The 24,505-nt window shown below is 34.2% G+C and overlaps 1 protein-coding gene across 2 annotated transcripts in view; it reads left to right on the forward strand.

Annotated features, from left to right (window-relative positions):
• The window catches only part of LOC149799360 (26S proteasome non-ATPase regulatory subunit 1-like), a 392,984-nt gene that overhangs the window by 356,753 nt on the left and 11,726 nt on the right, over positions 1–24,505 (forward strand). For both annotated transcript variants that reach the window (XM_089958686.1, XM_089958687.1), the window contains exons 25-28: positions 3,085–3,254; positions 4,636–4,812; positions 10,574–10,750; positions 11,235–11,285. In XM_089958686.1, coding sequence (XP_089814812.1) covers positions 3,085–3,254; positions 4,636–4,812; positions 10,574–10,750; positions 11,235–11,285 — 575 coding nt within the window. The remainder of the gene's footprint in view (positions 1–3,084; positions 3,255–4,635; positions 4,813–10,573; positions 10,751–11,234; positions 11,286–24,505) is intronic.

Raw genomic sequence — 24,505 nt, forward strand, 5'->3', positions numbered from 1 at the left:
CATTTGTCCTAAAGAAAATGGTGCCAAGCTGACATCCAAATGTGTAACACAGCAGCTAATTTGAAATCCTGTTCTTACTGAAGAATATCAACACTCTGCAATTAAAAGGAAAAAATTCTTTAATTCATAGAACTTATTATTCCTAGTAGTGCACCAGTCCCTTCAAGGAACTCTAATTTCTTTTAAAACATGTTGATATAAATAATACAGAATTTTCAATCAAAAATGATTTTTTTAGCTCACTTTATCTTAAGGCCAAATGAACTTATGTATGGGTCATAGTCCATCTGTCCAAATGAGCTTGTTGTATGGGTCATAGTCCATCTGTCCAAATGAGCTTATTGTATGGCCCGTAGTCCATCTGTCCAAATGAGCTTGTTGTATGGCTCGTAGTCCATCTGTCCAAATGAGTTTATGGTATGGGTCATAGTCCATCTGTCCAAATGAGCTTATTGTATGGCCCGTAGTCCATCTGTCCAAATGAGCTTGTTGTATGGCTCGTAGTCCATCTGTCCAAATGAGTTTATGGTATGGGTCATAGTCCATCTGTCCAAATGAGCTTATTGTATGGCTCATAGTCCATCTGTCCAAATGAGCTTGTTGTATGGCCAATAGTCCATCTGTCCAAATGAGTTTATGGTATGGGTCATAGTCCATCTGTCCAAATGAGTTTATAGTATGGGTCATAGTCCATCTGTCCAAATGAGTTTATGGTATGGGTCATAGTCCATCTGTCCAAATGAGTTTATGGTATGGGTCATAGTCCATCTGTTCAAATGAGTTTTTTGTATGGCTTGTAGTCCATCTGTCCAGATGAGTTTATGGTATGGGTCATAGTCCATCTGTCCAGATGAGCTCTTACGGTATGGGTCATAGACCATCTGTCCAAATGAGCTTATTGTATGGCTCGTAGTCCATCTGTCCAAATGAGTTTATGGTATGGCTCGTAGTTTGTCTGTCCAAATGAGCTTATGGTATGGGCCATAGTTCATCCATCATTTTTTAACAGTTGCTATTTTCATCTTCCCAAAAAACACAACTTGGCACATTGCTTCCTGGCATAAAGACCTTTCTGCTTTGTGTAATTGATGCTGATCCAAAATCAGTTATGGCTGTCAATTGTAAAAATATGTTTAAAAAAATTTAAACGACTTCTCCAAAACCTGAATTTGATCGGATTTGACAGAGAGCATCTTGGCATGAAGACTTTCAAGAGATGCTGATCTGCAGTAAAATATGGCCACTGTTATTGAAAAAATGAAAACATGTAAATGAATTCTCACAACTGATGGACAGACAGAATTTGAGAAAGCTTAATGGCATAGAGTTATTTCAGATTTATGCAAATCATGTTAATTCATCATCAAGTATTAGAGGTATTATTACTAAAAACTGGGGGGCCCTGACTGGCCAAGTGGTCTAAAGCACTAACTGTTACTGATCACTGACATCTCACCTGTCTGTGTGGGTTCGAGTCTTGGGCTTGGCCAGTGTGGGTACGCAGACCTGCCAACTCTTAAAATTTTGCTGTAAGTCTTACACTTAAAATACGGACTTATGGCATACAAGCAAAACTATGGGAAAATGACAGTTGCCAAAAAATCCGGATAATTGGTTCATCTGTTTGATATCGATCCAGGTTTCATAATAGGATTAGTGAAATAAGTCAGGGAACCAGACTAATTTTACAGCAGCACTCCAGACGCTTTAAACTGCACCTATTTGTTCAAGCAAAGCGTCTGCATGATCAAACTGTTGATTTAAAAAAAATTATAATGGCATCCAGAAAGTAATACATGTTTAAGACAAAAAGGAAAAAAAAAAAAAGCTTCTAAAAATGTGTTCAAAATTAACACAGTATAATAAAAAGAGTATTCACATTCTTGTGAATAAAAGCTGGAAAGGACACAATTACATTTATTGGACATCACATGCCAATTGAGTATGTCTCGTGGTGGAAGATATGATTGCTGTCGTCATATGAAATGGAAAAAGAATTTCCAAGAATCATGTCAAGTTGAGAGATAGCAACAAGTCATTGAGTTGCATAGAGTTTGGAACTATAGTTTGTGCAACTGTACTAGTGGTAAATAAAGTCTATGTGTACTTAACTAACTTTTCAGTTGAACATAATGAAACATGATGAATATTATCGCTGCGTCGAACTTTTAATTGTTTTCCAGGTTTATAATAGTAGTTACTGATATTTTGTTACACCTTACTAAAAACTGGTCAATCTTATGGGAAAAAATCAACTGCCTTACTTTGGGTTGGCAGGTCTGAATATGTGAGAAAGCTTGCCCGTAGTTTCTTTTGGATCGTTGGTTCTTTCTGGGGTTTTCACAGGTTCTTATTCTACCATTTTACAGGCCACCATGTATAGCCTATCTTGTGCTGAAAAATGGCGTTAAACCCTACAACAAAAACAACTAAAAACTGAATCAATTTTAAATCACAGAAACTACCCACCCAAGCAAGCCCAGGTCGGCTGCTTCGTGTGTCTTTGAGAAAGATACTTGGCCAATGTTTTCTTTTGCATGTATGATATAGCCAATGATGTGTTGAAAGCAACACAAACAGAAAAAAACCACCCCCATAAAACAAAGTTCTTATATAAACAAATTGTGTCCACCTGTCTCTAGATCACACTCTTGATAGTTTGATATCTTCCAAACCATTTGAGATATCTTCATGAAACTCTGGTATACATATGATTGTGATATCTGGCATGCATTTGGTTGTGATACCTTCATGAAACTGGTATGCATTTGTATCATGACATTTATATTAATGGGCTTTGTCAGATGAGTACTTTCAGACTGGCTGATACCAATGTTCCATAAGCACTTGCTTATTGACATGACAGATCTAGTTGATCCTGTACTTTTACTTCCAAAGACTTTAAGGGTGTTTCACTTGACATTATTGGACACATGTCAGGAGTCTACAGTCAATTAAATTGTTTCAGATTTGTCATTTGTGATTGATGTCATGTATTTTTCTTAATTTATTCTCTGTCACAATTTAAATAACTCAAATAAGAAGTATAGATTGATACATATCAATTACTTCCTCAATTTCTAGGTGGTCGTAATGTGACTATTTCGCTGCAGTCTCGTACTGGACACACAAACATGGAGGGTGTTGTGGGTATGCTGGTATTCTGCCAGTTCTGGTTCTGGTATCCACTGACCCACTTCCTGTCCCTCGCCTTCACTCCAACTTGCCTGATTGGCCTCAACCATGACCTCAAGGTAATTCTACCAGCCACTCTTCTTCCATCCTCTTCTCATACTGCCACCCTTTTCTCTAACTGTTCTTGTAAACCAATGATCTTTACATTGTATATTCTTGGATGTGCAATTGAAGGAACCATTGATCTTTACAGGATGTATTCTATGATGTACATTTTATAAGAATCATGTTTATTCCTAAAATATTGCAGAGAAAAATCAGCAGAATTTTTGCATTTCATTTTTCCAAGCACTATATTTATTTTTTTACTAAATGACTCCTATATTTAATTTTAAAAAATTCATTTCAAATAGAAGCATTTAAACCCCACCCCACCCCAGTTTTCAGTTGTAAAATGGACCTGGTCCTTAGTGTAAAGTCACAGAGAAATAATTTGATTGCATGCCTTAGTGTTAACATTTTATTATCCAGTCTGTATTGAAAATGTTCAATAAATCCTCGTTGCTACATACCTCATTTATATATCCATATGTATTGTATTATACATTCCCAACATTGCCTTTTGATACATGTACAACCATACATGTGATGACATCAGATCATGAAAAGATGTAATACCTGGTGGGTACAACATTAAATTGGTTATTGTGGCAGTAAATCAAAAAGGTGGAGGACAACTTCTTAAGTCTACAAAAATGTTTATTTAATGTGGGTCTTTTTTGTCATGCATTATCATCTTGAATTTGCAGGCATGAGTACATGTCCCATATTATAAACCCAAAAAGCATCTGGAAACATGTCATTGTTTTATTTTTTATGCATCATTAGTACGTGTCCAACAGATGTCAATTTAGTTTGCTGGTTTTGTGAAAAAGTCTGACTTTCATACAGAGTAGAACTTGTATTTACAGAACTTCTTGAATAATTTCCTCCTTTTCCCCAATAATGCTAAAGAAGAAAAGTTTTCAGTTTATTTAATAAATTTAATTTTAAGAAAGCACTTTCATGTATGGTCATCTCTCTCTGTCTCGACTGCTCTGGTAGCCTGGTGGTTAGAGCATCAGCCTTGGATGCAGTTTTGAACCCCAAACGAGTCATACCAAAGACATAAAAATGGCACTAACAGCTGCCACGCTTTGCACTCAGCATTAAGAGGGTAGTGTTTGGCCTGGTGTCAGGATAATGTGACTGGGTGGGACATCATGTTACATGTCTGCACCATGATGCCCCAGTGCTAGACATTATTATGAACTGCCACAATGCAGACATTGTAGTGATATGACTGAAAAATTGCCAGAGCTACTTTAAAAATACAAATCACACAAATACACACTCGCTCTCTCTCTCTCTCTCTCTCTCTTTCTTTCATTTTTTCTTTGCTAAGAAATCCATATATTACAAATTGTGCAAGTATTTTCACATCTTCATCCTTCACAACAGATGCCAAAGTTGGAGTTCCGGTCCGGTGCCAAGCCATCAACATTTGCCTACCCACCAAATCTGGAGGAGAAGAAGGACAAGACAAAAGAGAAGGTAGAAACAGCTGTCCTCAGCATCACTGCCAAACAGAAGAAGAAGGAGGCAGATAAAAAGGAGAAGGAGGAGAAAATGGAAGTGGTATGTGAGACAATCAGCTTTTTCTTTCTTTTCTAATTACAAGTTTGTTGATCTTTCCAAGCAAACATGTCTATTTTGTCTCAAATTATGTTTTATTGTGAGTTTTATAAATCCTTTAAAGAGTTTAAAGAAAATAATTTAAATTTCAAAAACTAAAATAGTTAAATGTGGATAGTGTAATTTCCCTTTTATTCATGGACTTTCACATTAGGAATATGCACTTGCAAACTACTTCACAACATTTATATAAACCTAAGGAACAGTCATCAGCAGCGAAGACATTTAGACACCCAAATTAAATATCACACAATTAGACACTCTAATTCACTTATTACACAAACACCCTATTCACTATCACAAAGTTTCTTTGATTCCCAGTCAGACAGTTAGACACCTTAATTCCCTATCAGAAGCGGTATACACAGTCATCATCTATGAGGGTGGTTATACACCCTAATTCCCTACAAAACTGTTAAAACACCCATATTTTCTATCAAGGGTAGTATATACAGTCATCATCCATTAAGATAGACACCCTACTTCCCTATCAGGGGCATTATATTCAATCAGCATCAGTGAAGACAGCTTGACATCTCATTTTCCTATCAGAGGAATTATAAAGAGTCATCATCAATGAAGACAGACACCCTAATTCCCTGTCATTGGCATTATATGCAATCATCATTGAAGACAGTTTGACTCCTTAGTTCCTTATCAGAGGAATTATATAGTCATCTTCAGTGAAGACAGACACCCTAATTCCTTATCAGAGAAATTATAAAAAGTCATCATCAGTGAAGACAGACACCATAATTTCCCATCAAAGGAATTATAGTCAACATCAGTGAAGACAGATGCCCTAATTTCCTATCAGAAGCATTATATGCAATCATCATCAGTGAAGACAGACACCATAATTCCCCATCAAAGGAATTATATAGTCATCATCAGTGAAGCCAGACACCCTAATTCCCCATCAAAGGAATTATAGAGTCATCATCAGTGAAGCTAGATGCCCTAATTCCCCATCAAAGGAATTATAAAGTCATCATCAGTGAAGCTAGACGCCCTAATTCCCTATTAGAGGCATTATATACAGTCATCATCAGTGAAGCCAGCTAGAGACCCTGATCCACTATCAAAGGAATACATAGAGTCATCATCAATGAAGACAGACACCATAATTCCCTATCAAAGGAGTACATAGTCATCATCAGTGAAGACAGACACCCTAATTCCCTATCAAAGGAATACATAGTCATCATCAGTGAAAGTAACTATGAGACCCTTATCCCCTATTAGAGGCATTGCATACAATACATCATCATTATAACATGGAGTCTAGTGTGGATCCCATATTTTTTAAAAAGAAAATATTCTTTTTAAAAATTGACCCCCTGTGTGATTAATGTGAAGAAAATCATGATCTGAATTGGTAAATGATACCTTGTTATATCACTCCCTTGTTATATTGCTCATTTTATCTTCGAACATACTGGCTTGTGCCTGAAATATTAGAATCAACATAACAAAATTTCTTATTTTGTTAGATTTTGTTGGAAAAATGCTTTCTCACTGCATAGTAAATAATAATATATGGCGAAATAGTGATCAATGAAAACTTCTGGCAAATGCCAGCAACATTGAAAGAAATAGACATCAATTAAATATGTCTTGTCAGATAAAATTAATGTTTTGCACCTTTAATTTGTTTCATTTATTAAAATAATAAAAGATTCATTAAACCATTACATCGATCCCCACAATCACTTCCGTGAGAACCTATTGAGGTGCCAGCTGTGTTTTGATTAACAACTTGGGGAAGTTTTTGTAAATCTTGATTAAAAGAGACCTTTGTTTTGTTTTATCACATTATGCCTTTCATAGCAAATCCAGTATGGAAGGTACAACAAAATAGTTAAAAGGCATGCAGATCCTATCTGCATAATCTCTTGTGGTCACTATTGTGTCTCAAAATCAAACCATTTTATTTGACCATTTAAACATGGTTTTAAAAATATTATGTACTTAGCATCATTAAAGTATATATAATAATCAGTACTGTATCCTAATCATTTGTAAATGTGATCATGGAGAATGAAAAGTATATATATATATTGCTGACCACATTATTGTAGAAGAACAGTTGAATATTCAGTGACTATGTCAGGGCAGGGGGAGATAAACAAAATGTCAGTCAATTGTAATAATTTTCATCAGTGTAAATTAAATGCATTTTTATCACATCATGGTATTCATGTATTTAATTGTGTCAATTATATTTCAAAAATGAAATAAAAATTATAATACTCAACTTCACGTTATTTTCTTCAACTCATATTGTTGTACATGTGATAGTCCAATTCAAGTACAGGTACAATGGTTTAATTTTGGTCACTGGGTAGATATTGGTACAATGGTTTAATTTTGGTCACTAGGTAGATATTGATACAATGGTTTAATTTTGGTCACTGGGTAGATATTGGTACAATGGTTTAATTTTGGTCACTGGGTAGATATTGGTACAATGGTTTAATTTTGGTCACTGGGTAGATATTGGTACAATGGTTTAATTTTGGTCACTAGGTAGATATTGATACAATGGTTTAATTTTGGTCACTGGGTAGATATTGGTACAATGGTTTAATTTTGGTCACTGGGTAGATATTTGTACAATAGTTTAATCATGGTTACTGGGTAGATATTGGTACAATGGTTTAATTTTGGTCACTGGGTAGATATTGGTACAATGGTTTAATTTTGGTCACTGGGTAGATATTGGTACAATGGTTTAATTTTGGTCATGGATAAATATTGATACAATGGTTTAATTTTGGTCACTGGGTAGATATTGGTACAATGGTTTAATTTTGGTCACTGGGTAGATATTGATACAATGGTTTAATTTTGGTCACTGGGTAGATATTTGTACAATAGTTTAATCTTGGTTACTGGGTAGATAATGGTACAATGGTTTAATTTTAGTCACTTGGTAGATATTGGTACAATGTTATTTCCAGAACTATGTAATAATGAAGGGCGAGCTGCACAGTTTGCATACAATCTGATGGCACAGCGTTTCATACCAGGAAGAGTCTATCTGAAGGAAATGGGGGTGTTGACTGATTTGACACTAAATATTAGGATCATATATGTATATCATATTCATCATTTTGTATATTATAATTTACTTGCCAAGAGGCTTGTGACAAAAATGTTAATGCAGGATCAGGTCAAGCTGATATTAAATCAAGAATGCAGTTTTTACCCCTTTGTCCAGTAATAGCCCACAGTGTGTTATCAAATGGTGTATGTTACCTATTTCCATTCAAAATATTAATTAAATCAATCAACATGGAGAATGCTATGACCAACAAATAGGATGGTTACAAAATTCAGACTACTTGAGTAATACAAGTGTCTATGAAATAATGGGGTTGTAGAGCTGAAATTCAGAATGTTTCAATGATTACAAGTTGAATTATTCCAAAGCTAATAATAGACAAGTTGAAGAGGGTTTAAGGTTTTTTTTTAGACATGTAATGCAGTGAAGACTTTATCTGAAAATCACATGAAAGAGTAGGAACTTGTTATTATGCATTTCTTAACAATAATTGAAGTTTACTTAAATATTGTACCATTGTATACAGACTGGAGTTTACTTAAATATTGTACCATTGTAGAAAGATTGAAGTTTACTTATTGTACCATTGTATACAGACTGGAGTTTGTACCACTGTAGAAAGATTGAAGTTTACTTATTGTACCATTGTATACAGACTGGAGTTTACTTAAATATTGTACCATTGTATAAAGACTGAAGTTTACTTATTGTACCATTGTATACAGACTGGAGTTTACTTAAATATTGTACCATTGTATAAAGACTGAAGTTTACTTATTGTACCATTGTATACAGACTGGAGTTTACTTAAATATTGTACCATTGTAGAAAGATTGAAGTTTACTTATTGTACCATTGTATACAGACTGGAGTTTACTTATTGTACCATTGTATACAGACTGGAGTTTACTTAAATATTGTACCATTGTAGAAAGATTGAAGTTTACTTAAATATTGTACCATTGTAGAAAGATTGAAGTTGTCTTAAATACTGTACCATTGTATAAAGACTAAAGTTTACTTAAATATTGTCCCATTGTAGAAAGATTGAAGTTTACTTAAATATTGTACCATTGTATAAAGATTGAAGTTTACTTAAATACTGTACCATTGTATAAAGACTGAAGTTTACTTAAATATTGTACATTGATATAAAGATTAAAGTTTGCTTAAATATTATATTTCTATGTGAGGTCAATTTATTTAAATATTTTAGTTCTGTATAATGATTAAAGATTAGTTAATATTGTATTTCTTTGTAAAGCTTAAAGTTTTTTTTAAATATGGTACCTCTATATTAACACTAAAGTACCTAACTATTGTACCACTGTATAAAAATTAAAGTTTGCTTCCCAGTAGAATAGTCAAATTAACACATTGAGCGAATTTTTTATCTACTTGTCAAATAGGTTGAATTTACTGATTTTATCAAAAATTTAGAGCTTATTATCTATCTATATATACATACATATATATATATATATATATATATATATATATATATATATATATATATATATATATATATATATATATATACCCAAAAAGCTATTTGTAACCAAACAGAAAGGATTATATGTATTTTTACAACTAAGTGGTCTTAAACTAAGTAATAGAAAATGGAAATCCACCAAGTTTTGTAAAAATTCAACAGATAATTTATTTCCCTTGAATACAAACCAGTAATTTAAAAAGAACTTAGTTGTGTGAATTAAATCCCAAATAGTCCTAAAAGTTCTCTTTAAAAAAAGTCCAAATATATGAAGTCCAGTTTTATTCCAATTAAAATCAAGTATTGATGTGTTGTTGATTGCCTGTGGTCTTGAATATGTTAATGTGATAGTTGCCTGGATCGTGGCAATGTGCTAAGGGTCTTTTCTTGTATCATAATATAATCCAAAAATGTTCTTGTCTGAATTCACTATAATTGCAAATTAGTGTTCCAGTCCAAGAATATCATTGATTGAGCACTTTGTATTTCCAATGAATACTAATTTGAATGAATAAATCCACCTAAATGAAAACTGAACACAACAATAAGACTGATTCTGCTTCAAGATGTTAAGGCAAGGAGGAGTAATTTTTAGATAAACAAGAGTATAAACTCGGCTCTTTGACATAAATCACAATTATCATTTTCTGAAAATACTGTGTCACTTAATGGAAACTTTCATTCTAGAAGATTCTAGGGTCAGAATAAAGACTGTAGAAGTGTTTATATTATTAATAATCTGAATATATAATCCACACTTGGAGAGAAAGCTGTAGCTATGTATTCTGTTGTTTACCAAATAAATGTATATGGTCAGGTACATAGTGAACTTGATTTTGGACAAGGTAAGGTACAAAATAATACAAATTAAATATACATAACAGTATTATTCAATATATTGGACTTGTTCCCATCCATCTCCACTCAGTTGTTTTGTCATAATAATGAAATTATTATGTACATTTCTATATTTGCTAAGAATTTTGCAGTTATTCGTCTGTCATACCACATACTTTGAAAAAGCCAATCAATCACAGAAGGAACAGCTTGCATTATGTTCTTTGTCAGTTATTTTTTTGGTTTGCAGTTATTAACTGAATGTTCCACAATTTAACTTTTCAACTCCTTCATATACCTGGCCATAGGATGTAAAGGCAGATGACATTGCAGAGAAGGAAGATGCTAAGAAGAAGAAAGAAGAGAAAAAGACTGAGGAACCCAGGAGCAAGGATGGAGAGAAGGAAGAAAAATCTGAGGAGGCAAAAGAACCTGAGCCCAACTTCCAGATGTTAGCAAACCCAGCACGAGTCATGAGGTCACAGGTAGGCTAAATTATTGTCAAGGTCAAAAGGTTAAGCAGTCAAGGACAGGTCGTCAATTTGGGTCAGGATGATGTCAAGTCTAGATTGTTAAGATCTAAAATTGTCGAGGTTTCAGATGAAAATTTTTTGGATTTGAATGCCAAGTGATTTAATTCTTCCTTTTGCCAACAAATAATAAATATAAAATACTTTTCCCTAATGTATTGTCAGTGTTAACGTCAGGTGTGTTGTTTCTATTATATTCACATCATCTTGGAATTTCGTTTTTAGTGTTGGTTAATCTTTCAGCAGCAGGGGATTCACAGAGAGTGCTGTTTTGTATAGGGATTTTTCATGCAAATTTAGCAAATCAAAATAAATGATTTCCTTCAGCATCTTTCTGAGTACATTTATGTGAAAAACAACACCAGTTTAACATAAAGTTATCAGAGCTGATGATAAAATTGTGGTCTTGCTGAGTTATTGCATTCATTTTGTTTTACAGCTGAAAGTTTTGGCCATGCCAGAGGGAAGCAGATATGTTCCCATGAAAGATGTGAGTATTTTCCTATTCCAGAAACTATTTCCTCCAGCTATCCCAAACTTGTATGCACGGGAGTTCATTTCAAGAATGTATTTGTAGTCCTGAATGCAGCTTGACCCATGGTTATATAACTTAGTAATGAAACTTAAAATTTTCATTGCATCCTTTAATCCTTAACTTGCCAGAATTTAAGAAGAACAGAGTCAGAAGTATTTGAAGTCTGCACAATTTGATTTTATCTGTACATTGTACAGTTTTGATTGAAACTGGCATCAGGTTGAGATGGAGGCAAACTGGCATCAGGTTGAGATGGAGGCAAATTGGCATCAGGTTGAGATGGAGGCAAACTGGCTTAAGGTTGAGAGGGAGACAAACTTGCATAAGGTTGGGTTTAAAATAAATTCACAGGCATTAGCATGAAATATTCCAAAATATCTTTACATGGCAATCCCATGTAAACATTAGGCATGTCATTATTTGCTTTTGTCTTGCCACTAAATAGGGACCCTGGTGGCCAAGTAATCTCAGCACATGCCTTTACTGATCAATGCCATCTTACCTCTGTCCACATGGGTTCAAGTCTGCAGCTTGGCCATTGTGGTTAAGTGAGAAAACTTGCCAATAAGTTACCATCAGTTTTGGTTCTCACTGGGGGTTTCCTGTGTTATTCCTCCATCAGATACACTGGCCACCATGTATAGCCTATGTTGCACTGAGAAACGGTGTTAACCACCACCCACCCACACAAAAACAAAAGAAATGAGTTACCATATTTTCACTGCTGTTAGTGGTATTGCCAGCATTGTTCAAGTGTTTTGTTAGACATATTTAGAAAGTCATTTGTCTTATACACCAATGACTTATTCAGCTGCTACTGATGTAGAATATTACTACAGTATAATCTGTCTTGAAAGAACACCTCTTCTGCCAAAAATGTATGGTGTCTCAGGTAGTTGCTCACAACAGGTCATAACACTCTATAATCAATAAGTCCATGCATTGAGAAGCTGGTCTCTAAGGAGAGGGGTTCTTTCAAAGCATTGGTTTTTCAAGTCATGTTTTACTGTAGATGTGTAAAATGAATACCCAAAATTTAACCCCTGATCAGATTGGACAGATTTGGAAGGATACATTGTGTAAATCTTTATCAAACCTTTTAGTTTTCATATTCCTCAAAGGAAATGCCTCTGGGAATCTTGTAAATGCACACATAATGGTCAGCAAGTATTGTTGGCTTGACTTGGTCTTAGGTAAGGGACTGACACAATCTACCATTATTCTACTAAATGGTTTGTCAAATGTAGGATGAACCTTAAGTATCTTCTGATTGGGTTTTCTTACAATTTGACAAGTGTGACAAGATCTACAGTATTTACAAACGTAACTTTTAACTTACAATTGATAGTTACTGACCACTCGTCATCAGCAGGTACCTCAGATGGTCTCGGTTTGCTCATAAGAACCCCATTTTTAACAAAATAACAAATGTATACTTCTTGACTTCAGTTTTGCTACTAGCCCTCTGAAACAAACGGAAGATCTTAGGATCTTGTTCCTATTCAACAATGAGAGTCATTTGTCACCCTGATTAAAATAAAGAGAATGACTAGTAAAAAGAGGATCACTGTGATCATGTGATCAGTGCATTTTGATTAATCCATACGAGGAGCAAAGGTGACCTAATCAAAAGCCTGACCAATAAATCTAAAGAAGTAATTTCCTGATCAACATCTTTCTCAAAAGCTTACTCTTCCATAGCGCTAGTAACTGCACAAGATGGGTATAAATTAGGGATTTATTTTTCAATAGGATTAACATTCCTATCCAAACAAGGCTTGTTAGTTACAGGTGATTTAGCCACAAACTTGTCTTCAGATAGGTCATTGCCTAGTAGTTAATGAATACCCTGAGACTAAGTCGGATGACAAATTTACACATTGGAAAGGAACATTAACAAAACTGCACTCTACTCCCTGAATAAGAACACTTTCATTAGAAGATGACCTCCCAGTTAAAGACAAAGTACCTGATAATAAAAGATTCAGAGATGTGCATGTGTCCCATAAATGTTAATTAGGAATAGGATTGGCAGAATCACAAATAAGTGGTTATAGAACCTTTTGACAATGCTTTCTTGCATTTCAGATTTTCAGCAGTTGTTTTCTAATTGAGGAAGATATTTATCTACTTTTCTTTAAAATTACTACCGTATATACTTGCGTATAAGCCTGTTCGCGTATAAGCCGCCCCCCCCCCCCCCCAACTGAATTGTTAAAATTGTTATAAAGTACATGACCCGCATATAAGCCGACCCATAATTTCTAGACTATCGGTACATCACAAGATGCACAAAGTGAGTTTTGAATACGTTTATATAGGCAAATCACATTATTAAATAAAATAAAAGTAAGAAAGCTAATTTATATGTTGAAATAAAAACAATTCAAAAGTGTTAAGTCTTAATGGAAATTTAATTAATCCTCTTTCAAAAATCATGAATTGTAAAAGTTCTATCACTTTTAGAATCCTTCAAAATCTGGCTCTGTATCAGACTCGCCAAACAGTTCACGAAACTCGGCTTCTGTTATGGGCGTGCTTTCATCATATACGTCGTCATTGTCATCATGGTCATCCAATAGTATGTCGTTCTCCTCGCTCTCCTCATCATTGTCGGATTGAAATATAGCATCATCCTCTGTTCCATCCATGGCATTGCTGATACAGCACATCCTGAATGATTTTGCAATCTTTTCCGATGGAATTGAGTCCCACGCTTCTTTTACCCACTTGGCGACCAAATCGATGTCCGGCCTCATTAAATTCCTGCGTTTTATCATTTTCACAGCCCCTGAACAAACCCATTCTGCCCACATCTTTAGTAACTTGTCCTTAAAAGGTTTGTTAAGGCAGACATCAAGAGGTTTTAACACCGATGTTAAACCTCCTGGTATCACAGCCAGTGTTGTTTTCATTTTCTTTGCGGCCTTTTTTACTAAATCGGTCTTGTGTGCACGAAACATATCCCATACAAGCATTGAAGGTTTCCGAAGAATTGCACCTGGTCTCTTGTATATAGTGTTTGTATACTATTTATATACCTTATCCTGTAATTATTTCCATGTGTGGTTATCAATTTGTATTTGATAATTATTTATCATTGTTGTTTATTTGTGTGTGTTTTTTAAACTACCGGTAGTGTGATTCAATTGATCAAAATATGATTGGTTTCAGAGTGGACATTATTCAAGTATTGTGACAGTTTATAACTTTGAGCAGAAGCCATGTCCACTACCATATCTCATTAAACAATACATCTGAGAGTCAGCATGTATTAGTAAAGTCATTGGCATTGTGCAACAAAACAAACCTATTATCCCCGAGGCATTTACCACAGATTAAGCATATGGTAGCTATTGTACAACACTCTAACGCTAACAAACCACTTTGCTTTACAAACAACTAAACAACAGTAGTATATAAACTGGCTGCCAATTCTAAAACACCTGTCAAAGAAATCCCACAAATTATATTGTTTTACAATTATTCACACTGACTCGTATATTGCCCTGTTATTTACCCTTCCTAAGTGTGCACGCAACAAACCCCTATGGAGCCTCTTGCTATTGTTCCTTTAAGACTATCGTACATGTATTTCTACTCTCGATCAAAATGTTTGTCATATATACCTTCAGTATCGTAATTCTTTTATTTTTTTTAATGTAGATTCTTTTCATACTTACACTGAAATAAGCTAGCGTGCATTTGTACGATACCGTAGAGTTTAATGATTACTGATTAGCTGAGGGTTAAATACTTGACTGGAGATTACTAATATGGTGGTTCTTTTGGAAAATACACGTACCACCGTGGCTCAAATAACACGTATGGCTGCATTTTCTGGTGGATGGACATCTGTCAAATAGATGTCAAGTACGTTAAAACATGTTTTTCATTCATTATCCTACCACTTAAGTTAGAAAAAATATTTGTTTCACTTCACGACAGCACAAATCTTATGAGCCATGTGGCATCATTAGGCATGTGATCTCATCTTCGGCAATTGACAGAAACAATAAATACTGGAAATCGAGGGAAAAAAGCGTTAAAAATTTCAGACTTAGACCTTGGCCTGCAGATAAGCCAACCCCCCTTCTACCAGGCCTTATTTTTTTCCTAAATTTTTCGGCTTATACGCGAGTATATATGGTAACCTAATATTTTGGGTGACATCAAAAACTTAATTTGTCTTAAATTTGGGGGGGGGGTCACTTGCCAGCTCTATCTTCTCTTTCTCTCGCTCTTTCCTCTTTCTGCAGTTGCCTGTCTTTGCTCTTTCTCCAGTTGCATTTATCCTCTTTCTGTTTTTTAAAGTTAAAGCTTTCTTAACTATTTTTACATTTTGTGTTTTAATTTCAATTTTTGAATTTCGTATTAGAACCAGATAGAGACTTACCTATCAAACCCAAAGTACTTTTATCCCAAAAATCTTTTTTCCACCAATTATTCGACCAAAATGTTCTTTATTTCTTGCTTTGTTAAAGAAGACTTCACCTCAGAGAGATCATATTGTCTGGCAAGCTGGAGTAATTCATCCGTTTTAATTAACCATTCCTGGGTAGAATTTAAAATAAAGTTCTCCACTTTAGATGACATTGTGAAAGCTTGATGGTTTCATTCTAGATTTTTCAAATATATAAAACAATATCTGGGATTTAGAATCTTTTTAGCTCATACATGATCCCCCAATTTTCTATTATGATTGTATGGTCCCTGACCAAGTACTATAATTGACTGAAAAACAATAAGTTTTGTAAAATTAGAAATAATTTATTTCCCTTCAATACAAAGTAAAAATTTAAAAGAACTTAAAATATTACAAATTAAATACCAAATAGTCCGAAGAATTATATTACCAGTGCTAATGAATAATGTTCTAAATAAATTCAAGTGGTATGCAAATAAGATCCAACACTGAATGTGTTGATGTGCCTTTAGTAGCCTGTGATGTGCAGATGTGCCAGCAATCTTTGGATGAATCACAATAATCCAAGATGTCCTTATCTGAATTCCTCTTAAATCCAAGTTAATGTTTCTGTCCAAGAATATTATTGAAGAGCACTTTATATTTCCAATCAGTGATAATTTGAATAAATATATCCACCTAAATCAAAATCAGAACACAATACAAATTATTTCTGCCTCTGATGTTATCGTTGGAATAAGTAATTTCTCAAGCAAATGTGATTATATAATAAAAACTCTAAGTTGTCAAGAAGATAAAATCTGTTACTAAAATTATAATAAAGAATGTGGTAAACATCAGGTAAAACAGGCTATTCCATGTGAAATACCAATGTCCTAGACCCAAATCCAAATAAATATGTTTTTCTTTGTTGATAATGATCATTACTATTTAACAACACTCCATTTGAAATATTAACTATGTATTATTTATTTATAGAATGACTGGCTCTAGTCAGATATAACATAAACTTGATTTCGGATAGGGTCAAGTCCAAAATACAGTTATGCATAACATATAATCTTGCCAAGAAAAAACAAACTAACAAACAATACAAATTAAATATACATAACAACAGATATATTTATTGTGATACATCAGAGTGTTTGCACTTGTCTCATAATGCAGTAGCAGATTAGGGGCTAAGCTGCTGTCATAATGCACTGCCAGATTATGGGCTATGCTGCTGTCATATTATGAACTGCCAGGTTAGGGACTATGCTGCTGTCATATAATGTACTGCAAGATTATGGGCTGTGCTGCTGTCATAATGCACTGCCAGATTATGGGCTATACTGCTGTCATTATGTAATCCACTGCCAGGTAAGGGGCTATGCTGCTGTCATATAATACACTGCCAGGTTATGGGCAATTCTGCTGTCATCTAATGTAGTGCAAGATTAGGGGCTGCTGCTGTCATATAATTCATTGCCAGGTATGGGGCTATGCTGCTGTCATATAATGCACTACCAGGTATGGGGCTATGCTGCTGTCATATAATTCATTGCCAGGTATGGGGCTATGCTGCTGTCATATAATGCACTACCAGGTATGGGGCTATGCTGCTGTCATATAAAGCACTGCCAGGTTATTCGCTATGCTGCTGTCATATAATTCATTGCCAGGTATGGGGCTATGCTGCTGTCATATAATTCATTACCAGGTATGGGGCTATGCTGCTGTCATATAATGCACTACCAGGTATGGGGCTATGCTGCTGTCATATAATTCATTACCAGGTATGGGGCTATGCTGCTGTCATATAATGCACTACCAGGTATGGGGCTATGCTGCTGTCATATAAAGCACTGCCAGGTTATTCGCTATGCTGCTGTCATATAATTCATTGCCAGGTATGGGGCTATGCTGCTGTCATATAATGCACTACCAGGTATGGGGCTATGCTGCTGTCATATAATGCACTGCCAGGTTAAGGGCTGAGCTGCTATCATATAATGTACTACAATATTAGGGGCTGCTGCTGTCATATAATTCATTGCCAAGTATGGGGCTATGCTGCTGTCATAATGCACTGCCAGATATGGGCTATGCTGCTGTCATATAAAGCACTGCCAGGTTATGGGCTATGCTGCTGTCATAATGCACTGCCAGATTATGGGCTATGCTGCTGCCATATAATGCACTGATATGTGAGGGACCATCCTGCTCATTGTGCTAACATTTCAGCGTCTATACTATTTTAATGTATTACAGACAGATCAGGAGCTCTGCTATTGTAGTGTAATGCACCAACAGATCATTAGCTTAATGTGATGATAGATCAGGAATTATGCATGTGTTTGATTTGCTAACATATCAAGAGCTATGATGTCGTAGTGTAATGTGCTAACAGATCAATATCTGTTTTTATAGTGTAATGTGATGATATATTAGGAGCTATGATTTTATAGTGTAATGTGCTGACATATCAGGAGCTATATTTTTGTAGTGTAATGTGCTAACAGACTAATATGTTTTTATAGTGTAATGTGCTGACAGAGCAGGAGCTATGTTTTTGTAGTGTAATGTGCTGACAGTTTAGAATCTATGTTTTTATAGTCTAGTGTGCTGACAAATCAGTATCTATGCTCTATGCACTCATCAGGCATAATGTGTCAACACTTTTTTTATTTAAACTTCTGATGAGAAACCACCAGACCAGTATCTACCAAATTTGGTACAGGTCATCTTTGTATGAAGGGCTTTCAGATTTATATAAATAATGTTGATCCACTATCTGCTGCTACTAAATAGTTAAAACTCCTTCTTGACTTTTTGTCAAGAATCACTGAAAAGAATTTAATCCAATTTGACAGAAAACATCCTGGCAGGAAGTCCTTTCAAGTTTACGTAAAAAAATGCTGATCCACCTTCAGATATGGCCACTGTTAGTAAAAAAAATATTTAAAAACCACTGTTACTCAAGTCGAACATTTAAATGCAATTTAGCCAGAAATATAACTTTTTCTATAATATTTAACATGGAGTGCATGTACCGGCCATCATGATATTTTGTCAGATCGAAATTAAGGTTAGTAGTGACTTTTTATGTAAATGTAAATACTAATTTGGTTCATGAATGCAGTATATATTAAAAATGGAATATTCATTCTTCACTGGTTTTCCAACGATGACTTTAGATCACAAATACAGAAATTTCTAAAATTACAGAAAAAGAATAATGAAGTACATATATTTAGCTATTAGAAGTAAAAAATATTAATAAATTATTTTGTATATTTTTGTTATTAATTCACTACACCAGTAATTATTTTCAGAGGTTCATTCTAGCTTTTGATGGTAGTTTTCAATAATTTTTGGGGGTTAAAAATAGTGATCCTGTTATATAAATAATTAAAATATTCTGGTGTGACTATTTTAATTCTCTAATTTAAAGGCACAGTTCATCATGGAAATAAATAGATGCCATTTTCATTCTGCTCTAAGTTGGGAGAATAGACTTCATTACGCATGTATCTTCTTGTTGGAGGATCATGATGAGAAATACATGTAGAAAATGAAACCAAGTTTTTTTAACAGTTGTATGAAAAAGCCTGCAAATATCCGTATTCAAGAAAGAATGCATTGTGAGCTTTGAAAATTAAGAAGATAGTAAATGGTATATATCCAACCTTCATCAAAATCAATTTGCTGTTACTCCCAAGAAGAAATAATGGACCGACATGATGGCCGCTTTTCCTTTTAACCCAGAGTCATGCTGAGTTGGGTTTTTTTTTACATGAAATTGTTATATGTGCTGATTTGTTTTGTGTTCCATCTAGTTATAATGAGTTGTTTCAGAAATGCATACTTTTTTATCCAAATCCATATGCAACAATGGTATTTATATTCAGTTTTGTTTGAAACTGTACAAGTGATGCATATATGCATGCCAAGTGCTAACATGAAATATGTTGGGGATGTTTATGGTTACCATAGGAACCAAAGAGGGAAATAGGATTTTTAAAATATTTTTTGAATAAACGTCAATTTAAAATTTTTACATCACATATAAACCTCCAGAAAGTGTATATGGATATCGCATATCAGTTGATTGTTTCAAGGTTGTAGCTTGTTCATTACATTTCTTTAAAAACAAATATTCATACATTTACATTTGGATTAATTCTATCTTGCAAAATATCTCTTGTGTTCAATTAACTAAAAATTGTCTCAATATGAATTATGGTTCAGTTCAGTTATTCATTGTTACATGATAAGTAACCAATATAAATCGTATAAAAGAAAAATCGTGAATAATTCAAGAAATTTTTGGTTACCATGGTGACCAAAAGTAGTCTTACAAAGAATGGAAGGAATTAAATATATGCATTACAAAAAAAATATGTTAGCACAATCTTTTATCAAAATAAAAACGGCATTATTTTTTCAACAAAGAAAATGTACTTTAGTTTTAGCTTCATGAAAATAAAATATCAATTTATTATACATCAGGAACATTTATATTGAGTATGCTTATGTGTGCTATTTAGTTATACAGCTGTCCCCGATTATAAGGAAGTCATGGCCCTTAACTGCCGATGTTGTCCTGTAGCAAACAGCAGTATAGCGAAAATTATCAATAATGTTGTGTACTTACGTGTTGGGCGGGGTAAATAAAACGCCAGTCAAATGTATACTAATACTGTTTATTTATTAAAAACAGTGATATAAACACTTCATTTTAATAAATATACTTGCCAGTTATAATTTCTATCTGCAGATGCATCATGTTTGAAGTCATTGAAAATGGCACTTTAAACAAAATGATTAAATTTAGGTTGCTCAAGAGGTCAGTGCTTGCCTGACATTAAAAGCTTCTTACCTTTTTAATTAGGAGCTCACCATATGTTTACAACTTCTACACCCATTTTGCATGTAAATAACTCAACATATATCTGCAACATATGCACTTGGTGTGTCAGGTCATTTTTTAACCAATAAAATATATTGTTTTCAGTTCAAAATATCAGTTATTTTATCATTTATATATGATGATTGCGAATGAGTAATGTGATCATACTGGGTGGGGGTAGTAAAGTCTATGATGTTTCTCAGCTGCATAATTTTCAATGGCTCGGTGTGCTGGTGTTTTAGCCAAATCAATCCATTCTCGAATGCAGATATGGCTTCCAAAAAATGATGGGGTGTTTCAGGCGGTTCCTCCTGGTCACAGTCAATAGTAGATCCTACTTCCTGTTGATCGGGATCTAAATTTTCTCTTTTGGCACCTAAGAAGAACTGAGTGATGTCAGCATCATTCAAAAGTGGGGCAGTATTCAGCAGTTTTGATCCAGGGCCGAACCAAGTCATATAAGTTAAAATGTCCCCATAGTACAGATTAGCCTCTTCATCATCATCCTCCATGAATCCCTTAAAATCACAATCCTATTCATAAAATTTTGTTTTGCTTCTTCTGGACACCTCCATTGGGAGATTCTACATCTCAATTCACTCATCAATACTGATAAGTCTAAACTTACTTTTAAATATGATTTCACTGAAAAGTGACACTTAATTGTTAGACTAGACCTTATTTCTACTGTAGCTACATTATGCAACTGAACATCTCTTCCGGGCTGCAGTGCAACAGATTACAGAAAGCGGCGGCATGTTTAATCCTTTCTGTGATATGTTGCCATCCAGGTGTCAATCTACATTGATCAACAGTAAGATGGTCTTCTTTATAATCAGTAAGAAGTGTTCACAGAGAATCAAGTCATTGATCTGCTAGGATGTCTTTTGTGCCAAAGGCAGATCCAAAAGTCATATGTACTTTAGCCAAAAGCAGTCATGTTTACTTTGGCAAAAGACAGTAGGATAATCTGGTCATATTCTGACCGCTGAGACCATTGACATGAGATCGACATTATTGAAGCCGACCACTGTGTACCTAAAAACGATACGGGAAGTAGTCAATCTGTATTCTTGCAACAAGGTTCGTTATTCAAAAAGCAGATAATTTTAGTTCTTCTTACTGAAAGTGATTTTATTATGACTATATATGCAGGGGGTAAATCCGACCATGTTGTGGCTTATTCCAACCTATGATATGTGTAATTCCAACCATGATATATTGACCGTACATATACAAGTTTCATCTTTAAAATACAAAGATTTTGTTTATCTTGACAGATTTAAAAGTTTTAAATTGTTTTTATTTTTTTCAGATACAGAGATAGCAGATAGAAAGCGATATTGTTATATAGATAATTGTAAATGTTGTTACAGAGATAGGTGTGGAGAGAAATAACATTTTATTTTTATTTAGATTTGTACCTACAATTTTTATTTATTGTTTTTAATTATATATTTAATCCTGTTTTTTGTTTTTTCTTCAACATTCAGTACAAACTAATTATAATTCTACATTTTCTTTAAGCTTTTGTTCTTGGCCGGAATTGCCCTCTTATGATAAGAAACTGAGGCAAATCTGACCACTATACAGAACATTGCATACTATTGTTTATTTGTCATAAAACATAAAACTGGTCTAATTTTTACTTTTAATGCAAGACAAAGCATTATTTTAAAGCTACTATAAATAATTATTATGTTATTGAAAGCTATACAAATCTTGGATGATTCATTCCTGACTAGGGTCCTGAATAAAAAAATTATGAATGCCGTTTCTGAACTCACATGCACGGAAGAGAGAATACCGAGGCAATTACGTCATTTTGTCATGCGATGCCCTCATCCCCTGAAAACATCTTTACTAATTTGCATGCACATGTGCACAAATAAAAACAAAGAACACAGCAAGTAATTTGCGTATCTTTGCTGTAAATAGTAGGACTCAAATCCACGGTTGGAATTACCCTGCTGGTCGGAATATGATCATGTTACTGCAGTTGATACAGACCAGTTATGGTTTATTAAAGATAAAGGTAATATCGGACAGTATCTTGTAAAACACGTTCTGGTAATGTCCACATCAAGTAAGTAGTTTTTTATGTATAGGTTTTTTTTCTTCCAATAGTGCTACCGTGTTTTAATTGAAATCAGGTTATGGCAAAGTGCATTATAACAGGAAGATTTGTAATATCTATCTATGCACAAAGGCATAACGGAAACCTCATCTGAAATAATTTTATGTAAATGCAATTGCAGCTTGACAAATACATGCAACTGTACATGTGAAATCTGTAAAAACTAACATCAAGTCCTACAACATTTATAACATCGACTACTGCATTGAACTTAATTTTGTGATCTTATGTGGAAATTAAATAAAATTTCATTTTTCTTTTAACTTGTAAGAAGAAAATAATTTACAAAATGGTTTATTTTAATGGATTTAAAGAGCTTTAGGATTCTCTCTTAAAAAAAAAAAATTGCCAGCTCAACTGTGGAACTTTTTGTATTTTTTTTTAACTTTTCTTTACCTGTCAGTACATGAACTGAAATGCACATGACTAACAAGGAATATATTGTTTGTGATTGCTTCAAAAGATGTATAATTAATGCATTCTTTGATCTTGGACCCAGAAAATGTTTATTGTAACTTGACATATTGCTCTACATGTTCTATAATGTTAAGCTAATTTGAGCAGAACTGTCGTATAGTCCGAATTTCTTTTGACCTTTCCCATCCAGTGTTAGATGTCTAAATTTCTCAGTGAGAGGATGCACAGAAAACTGCAGATCAATAGACAAAATAATGTTTTGTACAATGAAATGCAGCTGCACACATAACACAACAGACACCTGCAGATATGTGTGTGCGACGTAACATAGGAAAAGAACAGTGATGTAAATTTTTTGGAGAAGAACAAACACTGCTGTTGAGTAAAGAACATACATTAAAAACTGGACATTCTTATGGTCTTCTCAAACTGATATCAAGGTAGACATAGATATAGTTTACAAATGCAATTCTCTCTCACATTATGCAGTTCAGATGGGTTTTTTTTTTCATCCATCAATTTAATGATGGTTGTTAATCCACAGAAGACGACCTGTGTTCTGGACAACCATTGCCTGCAATTGGTGAGTGGGAATGTCTGTTGTGAAGGGGGCATTTGATGAAGATGCTTGTTCAGAGTGGAAAGTATTTCTCTTATTGAAAAATTACTTGGATTTGTGCAAGGTATGCACTGCATTTGTTAAAGAATGAATAAAATAAAAAAAACACTGGTTGATATTGACAAATATCTACTTGCCAAATATGAAGAGCAAACAGAAATGTTTGAATGACATTGTCACAGGTTATGAAACATGGAGTTGTATACACTTTTTTATGCCAAAGGCCCAATTGTCCAGGTACCTGTGTCTGACTCTGCTTTTCTGAAGGAGCACAGCATCCAAATTTTGCTATATCCTCTATACAGCACTGATTCAGATCCAAGTGATTGTTGGCTGAATCTTATCATCAGATATTAGATATGGGGCAGATGATTTGAAAGCCACAGTGGAAGTGTAGGTTTAATGTATATGAACAGCATACCAAAGAGTGAATGGCATGTAATAATTAGATAATCACACTGAAAAAAAGTATGTAGAGGTACAAGGAGATTACTCTGAGGGAATGTACTAAAGTACTTTTCATTAATAAAGAATTTTTGTTGTTCAGTTCACTAATATTCATTGTTGTTGTTGTTGTTGTTGTAGGGTTTAACACCATTTTTCAGCACACGATAGGCTATACATGGCGGCCAGTATTAATGGTGAAGGAAGAACCCGGAAAAACCTCGGAAAGAACCACCAA

This window comes from Sinohyriopsis cumingii, chromosome 5 (assembly GCF_028554795.1).
Source record: "Sinohyriopsis cumingii isolate HCF-2022 chromosome 5, ASM2855479v2, whole genome shotgun sequence".
NCBI classification, from domain to species: Eukaryota; Metazoa; Mollusca; class Bivalvia; order Unionida; family Unionidae; genus Sinohyriopsis; species Sinohyriopsis cumingii.